The sequence below is a fragment of the Eptatretus burgeri genome, chromosome 4, assembly GCF_056783735.1.
Source record: "Eptatretus burgeri isolate ZD-2024b chromosome 4, Ebu_testis_v1, whole genome shotgun sequence".
In the NCBI taxonomy this organism is placed as follows: Eukaryota; Metazoa; Chordata; class Myxini; order Myxiniformes; family Myxinidae; genus Eptatretus; species Eptatretus burgeri.
The window spans coordinates 54,421,988-54,435,752 of record NC_140964.1 but is presented as its reverse complement, the minus strand read 5'-3'; the positions used below and the strand labels follow the sequence as shown (position 1 = coordinate 54,435,752).

The 13,765-nt window shown below is 41.7% G+C and overlaps 1 protein-coding gene across 7 annotated transcripts in view; it reads right to left on the bottom strand.

Moving 5' to 3' along the window:
- Positions 1-620: 620 nt before the first annotated feature.
- The window catches only part of LOC147028081 (cAMP-regulated phosphoprotein 21-like), a 135,833-nt gene continuing 122,688 nt past the window's right edge, over positions 621-13,765 (bottom strand). For 5 of the 7 annotated variants that reach the window (XM_085878108.1, XM_085878106.1, XM_085878107.1 and 2 more), the window contains one exon: positions 621-2,384. In XM_085878108.1, the coding sequence (XP_085734234.1) occupies positions 1,999-2,384 (386 nt within the window). In that variant the 3' untranslated portion in view covers positions 621-1,998. The remainder of the gene's footprint in view (positions 2,385-13,765) is intronic. The other 2 variants (XM_085878111.1, XM_085878112.1) reach the window with 1 other exon arrangement.

Sequence of the window (13,765 nt, the reverse complement as noted above, 5' to 3'; positions counted from 1 at the left end):
GTTTAACATCCATCCAAGGGACGGCACGCACATTGATGAATCACCTGCCTGTGAAACACCAAGATCACAGTTAAAAGCTTGGTTGGGATTCAAACCCAGGCCAGACAGCTTCGAGTGTGTGCGTAGCTCCAGGCCAATCTGTCAGCCCAGTCGTAATTAATACACAAACTTTTCTGCACCCACGTTATGGGAAGTATATCTTAACGCAGTTTTGTTCCAGAGAGAACGAGCCGAATCACCAGCAGGGCCGCAAACTTCTCGATTCATCAAAATGCCCACTTTCTGCATCATTTCTGCTTTTTGGACACTCAAAGCAATTCTAGAGGCTTTGCTTGGATTATAACATTTTCCACAATGACCTTGGATGTTTGAACGTTCAAAATGTTAATCTGAGGACGCACATAGCCAGTGTGAGAGTGCATGTCATGACTACCCAGCATACTTCTTTGAACCTCACCGAGTGCGAGAAGCCCTTGGTGGGGTTTTGTTCCTTTGGAAAGATCATCCTCGGCACGAGTGCTTGCATTCTTCATTTACCAAACACAGCAATTCAGGTACTCCAAAACTTGCAGCTCAAAGCTCAAAGAGATCGACCAATCCAAAGCACACGAAGACCGATAGATTTTTTTAATTTTTATTCCTTTGTATAATTTAGTTGTCTATAAGTCATTAAATAAAAAGGGGATGCACATGTGTGATGTTAGCCAGGAAAAGGGGGGGAAATGGTTTTCAGCCAAAGGAGAGAAGTTGGGGCGAGGGGAGGCAGGATGTTGGATGTTAAAGAACACAATGCTGGAAAAAGCAGCGAATCATGTACAGGTGCAGCGGCGATGCAGGGATGGGGACACGAAGTACGAGATGAAAATACCATTGGGAGGACGCAGAAACATTCTCTTCCAAGTAAATGCAGTGTTGGTCACTACACACCCAAAGAGAGTGCAAAGCGAGGGGCAAAGTAGAGGTGGTGGTGGTGTAGTATATGTCCAGGGGCAGATGTGGTGTGCTCAAGTGTGCACTGTGATGTCCAGCACATGGAAGCCAAGCTACCCCTTAATTCCGAGCCCACTGAGGACTGTGCAAAGGTCACTCATAAGATCGTGCAAACAATGGCATGAAGGCTAAAATGGGAGTTTAGGAGGGTGGGGTTGGGGGAGGGGGTGGTGGAGTAACCGAAAGAGTGAATTAGTGACAGAATGGGATGAAAAAGACGCAGTGGAAAATAAAAATAAAAACACAAGGTTCTTTCAAATAAGTCAATATCATTTCCGTAGTCTTACTTAGTCCGTGGTTATTCATTGCTCTGCTCGTCTCCCATATTGGGCTTCACAAGAAAAACAAACTAAACGGGAGTAACGCAAACAAACCCAAGAACAATGTTCCTGACAGGACAGTCTGATCTGCTTCGTGAGAAGGAGAATGGCAGTTCAGATTGGACACGTGAGCTGAGGAATGGTCAGAGGTAAAGATGGTAGAAAGCAAGTGGCTATAAAGGCTAAAAAGACACACACGCACGCACATGCACACACCCAAACAGGCACACACACACACACACACACACACACACACACACACACACACACACACACACACACACACCTAAACAGGCACACATACACAGACAGCCACACACACACACACACACACACACACGCACACACACACACACACACACACACACACACACACACACACACACACACACACACACACCCTGTGCCGTTGAGAATTACTGGCACACAAAAGCTGGACAGTCCTCATACTGACCAACTCCCTTGCTGGCTACTTGTTTGTGAGGTCCGCAAACAACTTTGGACCTCAGGCGTGATGGCAGACCGTGGTAGTACCAAGTTGAAAAGTTTTTATAATTAACGTTCACCTTTTCTGCACTGATTTTATTTTTACCTCTTGCCTTTGAACAATCTTTCAACACACAACCTATTTCATAACTCTTGTGAACACTCTCTCCGTCATTCTCCTCTATTTGCCACGATGAGCAGCTCAGTGAGAGCTGGCACGCTCAGGGGTTGGGAACGCTTCATTACACCGCCTGGTGCCACCAGGACGAAGGCGGAATCCATTTGTAGCCGTGCCTGGGCCCAACCCCAGTTTGGATAGTGCAACTTGAGCCAGCTGCCGTGTTGGGAAGAGAGCTACGAGCCGCAAATCCCTGACGCTGGCACCCGGTGTAGCCACGGTCGTCTCATCGCTTGGATTTGGTGAAGTATCACCATCTGGATGAGTGGAATTTGGTGATACAGAATCATTGGGCAATTGTGCATGTACCCAACGGACCTTGCCGCCCAGCTTGGCCAGCAAGGCCTCAGCTTCGGCTCGAGGAACACCTGCTGGGAGGTCAACTTCCAGCATGGAACTTCGAAAAAAATCTAGGACGGGGAAAAGGAAAAGAACAGATCTTTCGTTACAACCCCATCTATTAAAAGTTGCAAATACGCACGGCATATCACTTACAAACACCAAAAGCAAGAAAGAAACTGTATCAAGCCATTTTTCTTCTTATAAACTCACAGGCAGTGTTAAAGAATGATGCCAATGCCCTCTAACTTTTTATGCATCTTCTAACTTCCTGAGAACATAAAACATGTTTCAAACAGGAATATAATTTGATTTAAATTTTGAGAGAATGGCAAAGAGTGCACAGCTTGAGGGAGAGGTAGACTTCGTCTGGGATGGGAAGATTGTGTGAGGAGTAATGCAAGTGAGGTGGTGTTGGCGGAAGGATGGAGAGAGTTGGCTGGGGATAGAGGGGCAGTGGAGGAGTACTGTCCAAAAAGTGGGGCAGCAGCAGCAGATTGGTACCATTAGGCCTCACCCCAAGAAGAAGAATAAGAAGAATTGAATCATCAAAAGTGCAACACAAAATAATTTAATCACCAACATCAAGAGATGATGAGCGACAACTTTTGCCATGTGACAGGAGAGCATTAATGCAGCACTTGTGTTCTGGGTTATCAACTCTGGGAAGAATGAGGTTCATACGACATGCCTTGATATAAAATGACACAAAACTTCTTTGAATGACACACAAACTGCAGTACTGTATTGTTTTTTTTTTGTTTTTTTTTTCAACAGGATCTAAGGTTCGCAGTGGAGTGCGCGCGCACGCACGGCTGTTGGAGGAGAGAAACGCAGCCACTGAGCTTGGGGAGAAGTGCCGTTCCTTTCTGGGGCACTCTGGGTACCAGCGAAGCCACAACAATGGCGCCGCACATCTTAACGCGAGGTATTTCCACAGAATTAATTTCCTCCGCCCCGTGGATGCCAACCTATGAGGATTGTCCGTGCTCTTATCTTCTTAAATGCTGAACTTCAAGTAAGGAAGCAGCTTCGCAGACGGTGGATATGCAAGGGTCCAACGAGTAGATTCTGCCCAAAGAGTGGGAAAGCGATCCACATTTTAAAGAGCTCATTATCCCAGCAAACAATTTTATTCCACCATCGAGTGAAAGGGTAATTACAAATCTGCACAAAAAAGCAACACAAAATATTGTTAAACACTACGGGCTGTAGTTGGGAGTGGGGAGGTACTTGATAAGAATCGTGAAGTTGGCCAAAGGAGGAAATGGTGGAGGCAATGAAAGAATGAATCGTTTTTAACGCCTTAACTCCTTCGAAACACAATAAAGTGCATAACTAAACACCGACTAAACAGCAGATTTTCAGCACAACGTGCACACAGTTGGACTCAAAGAAGAAGCGGGGATCTAATGAGCCACATTTCAGTAAGAGTGGAGGGGAAAGTCAGAGGCAATATCCCTTGACCGACTCCCATTAGTGGTGCCTAAATGTTGCATTGGGGAGCCATCACCATCAAAACTCACTTTCCACCAAAACCAAAGAAAATTGAGGTGTGGAGTACAGCTATGTAGAAAACCACACCCTTCTAGATGAATGATTAAATAGAAAAAAAAAAAAAGAGAGAATGGAGGAAGACATCACAAAATCTTTAACTCAGAAATTGCAGCGCATTACCAAACTCTGAAACATTGTAAAGGTAAACGAGAGAGTATAATTCAACACGGATGTGTCGATGGATATACCTCCGCCCATGTTACATGTCAACCCATTGTTACGTGTGATCTCACAGGTCACATGATTAAAGGTCATGAGAGAGCGAGAGAGAGAAACAAAAGAGGTAAGTGGAGACGGATGCTTCCAACTTGAGTTATAGTTCGCGAAATGATTAATAAAAGGGCACATGACCTTTGACCCGTCAAAGCCAAAATTGAATCAACTGTTCATCTTTGCATTGTCGTCTATACTTGGGTCAAGTTGGGTTGAAATCCCTTCAGCGGTTCACAAGTTATTCCAGGCAAAAAAAAAATTTTTTTCAATGAAAGATCACATTCCCTTTGACCTTTGATTATGTGATCTTTTGAAACCAAAATCTAACCAGTTCATCTTTGTGTTACATTCTGTATTTGTGCCAAATTTGGTTGAATTATTTCAGTGGTTCTGGAGTTAACATCGTGGTTAAAAAAAACAAAACTCCCGATGACGGATGGATGGACACCCCAAAAACATACTGCTTCCGTCCTTCGGTTGTGGGGACATAAAAAGGGGAAGAAAAGTAAAATTGAGGATGGATAGTGAGAGACAATGGAGAAAATCCAAACAAACCATGTGGCCTCCCCATTGTTCTTCAGTTGGACCTTGTTTTTGCCAGTCAGAAATGCAAAATTGAACCCTTATTGGCAGATATGTCAACAAGTCACCCGAGCCAAGTCTCAAGTCTTTGAGGGCAAGTCTCAAGTCTTTGAGGGCAAGTCTCAAGTCTTTGAGGGCAAGTCTCAAGTCTTTGAGGGCAGGTCTCAAGTCTTTGAGGGCAAGTCTCAAGTCTTTGAGGGCAGGTCTCAAGTCTTTGAGGGCAAGTCTCAAGTCTTTGAGGGCAAGTCTCAAGTCTTTGAGGGCAGGTCTCAAGTCTTTGAGGGCAAGTCTCAAGTCTTCGAGGGCAAGTCTCAAGTCTTTAAGAGCAAGTCTCAAATCTTTGAGAGCAAGTCTCAAGTCTTTGAGGGCAAGTCTCAAGTCTTCGAGGGCAAGTCTCAAGTCTTTGAGGGCAAGTCTCAAGTATTTGAGGGCAAGTCTCAAGTCTTCGAGGGCAGGTCTCAAGTCTTTGAGGGCAGGTCTCAAGTCTTTGAGGGCAAGTCTCAAGTCTTTAAGAGCAAGTCTCAAATCTTTAAGAGCAAGTCTCAAATATTTGAGAGCACGTCTCAAGTCTTTGAGGGCAAGTCTCAAGTCAAGTGCCACATCAAAATGTCATTTTTCTCGACCTTGGTTACATGTAAGCCTTTAATACACAAAATGTTTACACAAGTCATGAACTGGTTTATATAAGCTTGATGATTTTTGGGGCATGTGCACTCTAAAATAAATGACATGGGGGAAAAAAAAAGAATGACTTTATTTGCTTTAATTCAAACTTGTTGACCAGATTCGGTGGTGTAATGGTTACATTTGTTGACCAAAATGGTTACAAATCATTAACGAAACTCGGTGACCAGACTCCAGTCTTTTGCGTATCATCAACCTTCCCAGCAGGCACACGAAGTGAGTATAAAAGATTCACGACGTCGGGAATCGGCCGCTTGGTTGTACAACCATATCACGACGTGGTACAGCCGCAGCGCGATTATCCAAAACTATTTTTTCTGCGTCGTGCGTTGCCATTGTGACCACTTTTCCACCTCGTGACGTGTGTGGTTGTGTTTGCCTTTCACTGGAGGAGAGATCTGATCGGCTCATTGCTATTTCCGCATCACGAGCCGCCATTTGCAAGGTTTGGTTAAACTTATGAACTTTCAGCTCTTTCTGAGTGTGGCAGAGACAATCCGCTTTAATCTGCAGAAGACTTTAGCTTTTTTAGTTAAAATTGTCTTCCGCCATGATAATTTTTGGTAAGTATAATATTATAAATCGATTTTATGTCTTAGCTTTTGTTTTTGCACGTTTTAAACATCACAGAATCCATGATGTGTTCCTGTTACTGGTGTGATGGGATCTATATCGTTACATTCAATGGAAACTCTCCCGGGCCCTTCGGGGCACTCGATCGTGGTTCGAGCGTTGGACTCGAACGTGCATCTGACGATCGAATCCTCTAACACCCGATTTCATCCGTTTATCACGTTTAGCTGTCGCTGACATGGCCCTGATATGGCCCTGATGGTATGTACAAATCGACGGTAAATAATGAATTCATTTTTCCACGGGTCTGGTGAAAAAAAAAAACACCGCTCTGTGGAAAATAAAGGGAACTCTGTAAAAATTACTTTGGACAAGTTTAATTGGTTCAGAACCTTTTAAAATATTTTTCTGGTGTGGATAATGCTTTGGCCGTTCGGGTCCGACGAATTACCTCATTGTTCCGCAATGTAACAAATTTAAAGTTCCACTGCCCTTAAAAAAGCCTCATTTAATATTATTTTTTTTATAATATATTATTTTTTTATGTCCTCTTTTAACGAGTTAGGCCTAACCAAAGGCAAAAGGAAAACAATTGTCAGTTATTGTTCGCCGAAAAATGTGGTTTTGTCATAAAAAAATATTAACCCTTTGGCCGCCGACAAACTGCCGCTTGTAACAATGAAGCCTTCATTGCGGTAGTTTGTCACTTGGGAAGTTGTTTAAGTTTTTCGGTGCACAATTGTTTTCCTTTGGTAAAATGGTTATCAAAAGACATGAAAATAACTTTATATAATAAAGAATAATATTAATTGAGGCTTTTTAAGGGCAGTGGAACTTAAAATTTGTTACAAGCTGCTTCGAACACTGGTGTACTAAATTGTTTTTATTCTCTAAAATCAGGGTGATGTCCAATGCTGTGATGTCCACATGCAATTTGTGTGGAAAGAATGGGAAGAGACCTTTCTGGAACCTGAATTTTTATAAAGTTGTCAGAGGTAATAAATTTTGCTAAATGACAGATTATAATGTGCATGACTTGAGCGTAATTCACATTGCAAGTCTTGTTTGATGATCATAAAGCAAAATATATACGAAGTGGAAATTCTTATTATTTTTCAGACGGTACCATGGCAAGTCGGCCAACAGCAACGGAGGCGGCTGTGGACACTGCCATATCACAACTTTTGAAATATGCCCCTGATCAGTGTGGAGGTGCGGGCAGGAACAAGCCCTCATCTATCTATAATTCCAGCTGTGTGTGTGTGTGTGTGTATGTGTGTGTGTGTGTGTGTGTGTGTGTGTGTGTGTGTGTGTGTGTGTGTGTGTGTGTGTGTGTGTGACCGCTGTTTCTCGACACCCACTGGTCCTATCTAATTGAAACTTGCCAGCAATATTGCTGGGGACCTGAGTGTGTGCCTTTTAAAGGTTTGATATTAATCAGACAAGTGCTTCCCAAGTTATGGCCATTTATTTACCAAACCAACTGCGTAGGCGTGGCCGATGGGGATGAGATCCTCAGCCGCGTTCCCCATTACGGGTTACAACGTACGGACTTCCGGATAGTGATGACTTACTGTATTCTCATAATTTCTCGATTTCTTATGCACATTTATAGATAAACACAATGCCCCAATCCAGTCGTCATTTACGAGAGCGAAGGAATGGCCTGTGTGTTTGTTTGAAAGTTTTTTTTTTTTTGCACATACGGGCACGCACGTACGGACACGTACTAGTGTAATAATGAGTAACAGCAACACGCTGTGCCAGCCGTCCACGTCCTTGATTATTAAGAATTTGCAGCATAGTTCATTGTAATGTTGTATGTTGGAAACCCAGCCGAAGTTTACATTGTAAAAATATTTACATGTACTTTATGCAGAATGAAGTTATTTTATTTTCTTGTGAAATTAATATTGAAAACACCCAACAAATTAATTTTTTTGTGCTTTGGAATTATTTATTTGAGATGCATTCAAAATTATGTTTTCATACTTAATGATGACATTTATATTTTTTCTTTGCATGAATACATATATATATATATATATCTTCTTCTTTCGGCTGCTCCCATTAGGGGTCGCTACAGCGGATCATCCGTATGATCCGCATCGTGATTTGGCACATGTTTTACACCGGATGCCCTTCCTGACGCAACCTTGGTCGCCTCTTACGACACAGGGATATGGTACACCTATTTTAACCGGGGTATGCACCGGCCCAGTACACTGGTACTCACTTCGCCGACTTCGGAAGGATGACAGGCTGAGTCAACCCCTGGTGTATTAATTCAGTGGCCCAATGGGGCTTGAACTCAGGACCTTTTGGATCCCAAGCCGCTGCCCTAACCACTGTGCCAACACCAGAATATATATATATATATATATATATATATATATATATATATATATATATATATATATATATATATATATATATATATATATATATATATATATATATATATATATATATATATATTTGGTCTCATTGATTTGCCTGATTGTAATTCAGTTTTATATAATTTTATGCACTGTTCATATCATGTCAAGTATCATCTGTTTAAGTCTTTATGTATCTCATTCTATTGAAGCCCGCTGTGGGACATAACAAGTAAAAATATTTCTAAATTATATATATCATGGAGAAATTCCATAAGAAAGGTGTTTGACTTCCCAAGTAGGACCCATATTGTACTCTTTTACCAGTCATTGCTGAATTTCTACCGATTGAATGTCAACTATTATGTCGTATAGCAAAATTTATATGTGGTTCTTCGTCTTCTCATAATTCTTACCTGAGGTTGCTTAATTATGAATCTTGTAACAATGGTTATTATGTCATCAGTAGCTAAAACTTTTAATTACATTTTATATAAATGTAAGTTATCGGTCAATACCTTTTATGCTCCTAATGCCCATTTAATGTATAGTATGCAAGGATAGAATTATCAGCAGTTTTACTAACACTGCATGATGATGTTTGAGTCCCCCGGACTCTGTATAGAATTGATTGATGAATTCTGTGTGGACAGTGGCGTGAAAACGGGAAAGCAGGGGGGGGAAACACCTCAATGGATAGGTTATGAGCTGTAGTTGTGCACCTTGACACTGTTTTTTTGACAGACATGATAATGCGAGGAAAAAACGGTATTTTTAATTGCGCTAATATATTATATTGCGAGACGCCAACCATGATGACGCTGCTAAACATCTACTCACCTAGCGGCAGCACCTACCGCTGTGTATCTATTCATGGCGCCACCTCGTGGTCCTAGGGGACTCATATGTTCAAAAGAACATACCCTTATATTATTGTATTTAAAGGTACCTTTGTGCAGTCAATTATATTTGAGAGAGAAGAAGCTCCACAGTTCCTCTCTGGAGCAGAACTTTCTGAATTTGAATTGTTATCTGTGCTTTGCATAAAGTGAATTTGTCAAAAAGGTATTTACGACTTTTACCCATGTGGTATTTCTTTTTATTCCCAATTTTTAGTATATGTTTCTCAATTGCAATGGTATCTACTTTTATTCATTGTACGTTTGTATTTGAGTGTGCTTTTTTGGTACGAATAAAGATATTATTATTGTTAATACTGCTTGTATATTTTTGCCGCAATCATGCTCTGCGTGATACGTGATAATAAATGATTATGAATTACAGTTGTTTTCAAGTTGTGGTCATTATGTGTTACTGTGCAATGTAATGATGTTGCAATACAACTTCAATGTATTGATAATGGCACCGGTGGAACAGCGGTGCTCCGCTGGCCCCAGACCTACGGGTTGGGGGCTCCATCAAGCTGGAAGCTGAAGGGTGTCATGCACTGCAATGTTCGTTTCTTTGGCGTGCAAAGAAAAGGGTAAAAACAAAAACTCCATTTTATGAACGTTGTGATAAAGGTGAAAACTAACGTCATGCTTCACTGTTGTGACAACGTTGAAATCTGACGTCATGGGTGTTGCAAAAACAACTTCCCACTGACCCAATTCTGACGTCAGGATAGAACTGGCAAACGAAGTTGCAACAACGTTGTGTGCCTGCTGGGTTGTTGATTCCGCTCTGAATAGGGAAGATTGTTGATAAATACATGATTAACACCTAACCCTAACCAATACCTTTTCTAAGCTCGGCACGATCTATTTCCTGAGTTTGTGCTCCCTTTGACGAGCCACTCCGGCAGACTTTGTTTATAAATATAATCACATCCCACCAGACATGGAATGAAAATTAGTCACAAACACATCACTGTGATATGCAGTATTTATTTTGATATACTGTCGTGTTCCTTCATTCATCGTCATTGTCAAAAACTCAACAAGCTCAAGTCAAGTCTCAAATATTTAAGGCAAAGTCTCAAGTCATAAAATTTGTCTTGAGTCTTAAGTCATAAAATTTGTGACTCAGGTCCAAGTCGCCGTCGTGCGTCGCCATCTCTCCTTATCGGTGAAATGGCACGAATTCAATGCCTCCATCATTTCTGAGTTAAACGGTATGCATTCTCTGCCAAAAAATGCACGAGTAATAAAACAAACTAAGATAAAAACTGAAGTTGGGAATACAAGGAAATATAAGGAAATTAGACACAAGCGGAGGTCATTCAGTCCATCATGCCGGCACCACATCAACACCACACAAATTTATCAACACAAGATCCAAGGAAGAAAATGCAAAATTACTTATTTATTTTTTAATGAAGTGATTTTGTGTTTTGTTTTGTTTTTTCCTCAGGGAGGGGGTATGGGCTTGGTTAAAAAAAAAAACACACACATTTACAAGACCCCCACCAACAGCACTCCATACACATGCATACAATCACCCATCAATGCTCAAGCTACCGAAGAGTCCTGTCAACATCCCTCTTCCCCTCCCTCCCCAATATTTCGAGGTACCTATCTAATTTTAATTTAAACGTATCTACTTTTTCTGCTGCCACTACCATTCCAGGGAGGCCATTCCATGCATTCACTACTCTCTGAGTAAAAGTCCCCTGCCTTACTACCATATTAACTCTCCTCTTCTTTACTCTCAGGCTATGGCCCCTGGTCCGATCACTGTCGACTCTGTTGAATAATTCATCTGCACTTATTTTATCTCTACCTTTCATTATCTTAAACATCTCCATCATATCTCCTCGTAACTGCCTCCTTTCTAGTGTATGAAGCCCTGTGTCCTTCAGCCACTCCTCATAGCTGAGTCTAGCTAGGCCCAGAATCATTCTAGTAGCCTTGCACTGAACCCTCTCGATGGCATCTATGTCCTTCCTGAGTTGTGGTGCCCAAAACTGCACACAACATTGTAGATGTGGCCTCACTAAATTCCTATACAATGTTAACACCACCTCTTTTGATGTATAATTGATCCCCTTCCAAATACAACCTAAAACCCGATTTGCTTTCCCTGTAGCTGCCTGGCATTGTGCTGCCTGATTACCTCCCATATGTATTACCACCACCAGATCCTTCTCCTGTGTGACGTGCTTCAAAATTACTCCTTGCATCATGTAATCTCTATTTTCATTGTTCTTTCCTATCTCTAACACCTTACACTTGCTCAGGTTAAATTCCATCTGCCAATCTTTTGCCTAATCTCTGGAAGTATCAATACTCTCCTGTATCTGATCACCACCCCCTCTGCTATCCACCTTACCTCCAAGCTTTGTGTCATCTGCAAATTTGGAGAGCTTACTCTTTGCCCCAGTATCCAAATCATTGATGTAAATTATGAATAGTTATGGATTGAGGAATGATCCCTGAGGTACTCCACAACTTACATCCTCCCACTCACAGCAACTCACTGTTTCCTACCACAAAGCCAGTTTGCAATCCAATCAGCTACCTGACCAGCCACTCCACAAGCCCTCACTTTGGCTAACAACCTCCGATGCGGTACCTTATCAAATTCCTTCTTAAAGTCAAGATATACTATGTCCACTGCCTTTCCCTCATCCACCCAGACACTGCTTCATAGACCTCCAAAAGATGTTAGACAGGAACTACCTTTGGTAAACCCATGCTGACAACCTTTAATTAATTTGTATTTATTTAAATGGTTCCTCATCTGGTCCATAATTAATGTCTCCAACACCTTCCCCACAACTGAAGTCAAACGAACAGGTCTGGTTCCCCAATTATTCTCTCGACCCTTTCTTAAATAGTGTTGTTACATTTGCTCCTCTCTAATCCTCCGGTACCTGTCCCGACTCCAGGGAACTAATATCCGTTGATATCTCGCATACCTGCTCAGCCACTTCCCTCAATACTCTCGGGTGCATATTATCTGGCCCCGGAGCCGTATTTTCTCTTAGATTACCTCACTGTTCCTTTACTTCCTCGACTCCAACCTGGATTTTCTGTAAAAGCCCTTCCTCACCTCCTTGATAGATACTCTCAGCTATTGGCAATTCTCCTCACTGTTCTTGTGTAAAAGTTGAAGCAAAATACCTGTTTAATAAACTTGCCATCTAACTTTCATCACTAACCACTCTCCTGGTGATGTTCCTCAATGGGCCCACACTGGTCCGAACCTGTTATTTTCCCCTGATATACTTAAAGAAAGCCTTGCTATTATTTTTAATATTCTTAGCCATGTCCTTCTCATACTCTCTTTTGGCTTGCTGAGTTATTTTCCTAATTTGCTTCTGTTTACTTCGATAGTGATATAAATCTAAATCCAGTCCTGTTATATTAAACCTAGTAAATGCATTCTACTTCTCATTAATAGCGTTCCTTATCTCACCACTCAACCACCCTGGCCTCTTTCTGCTTCGAGTTTTACACCTCATTGGAATGCACTTACTCTGCATTCCACACATTTGCTCCTTGAAGGTTTCCCATTTTTCTGATGCTGATTGTCCTATTGTTAGCTTCTCCCAATCTACATCACCCAACTTTCTCGTCATACCCTCAAGGTTTGCCTTCCTGAAATCTAATAGCCTTACTCTATCATGAACTCTAACCCTTAGCAGAGTCTTTGCACACACAATGTTATGGTCATATTCCTAAATGCTCCCCTACCTCCACCATATTGAGATCGTTCCTTAAAAGGAGGTCAAACACTGCACTCCCCCTCATGGGCTTATCTACAAATTGGGTTAAAAAAAAAACAATCCTGGACTAAAACTAGGAAATCCTCATCCGCTCTGCCCTTTCCCTGTTCCTCTACCCAATCTATTCCTGGCAAGTTAAAATCCCCCATAATCAATACTCTTCCCTTACATCACCAATACTTTTGAATTCTTCATGTACTATAGAATCTCACCCTAATGCTTGCCTTTCCATGATCGCCACACTCTCACATCGTGTCTACATTGGGTTTAGCTTTAAAATACCACCAGGCATGGGGAGGGAAACATCAAGAATGATTTCAGAATGAAGCCTGGACTGTGCTCAGTCAAAGCCATGCAACAGCAATCGTTTTGAATCTCATTTATACGAGTCTCTGATTAAATTCAACAAGGCAGAGTTTGCGGTGTAATGGCACATCAAACACCATGTGACAGTGATGAGTCTACACTTGCAGCTGGGCCCTGTCTGCAGAAAAAAAAGAAAATACACACCACAGCCTTTTTTCACATGGCTGAGACAACTAAAGGCAGCACATATAACCATGTTGCAACAGAAATCAAACAATAGAACATTTCATCTAAGCTGCTTCCTCACAGAACCAGGCCATAGCCACAATGCCACAAAAGCAAGTGAATGATATTCATCACAATCTGTTCAAATGTTCTGGTTCACAAATATTCATAATCACTTTTCGGGTGATTTTGAACTCCTATTTACACCATTCATCATCAATATCATCCTGTTTTCAGTCGAGGGCACAATGAAGGCCTCCCTCAC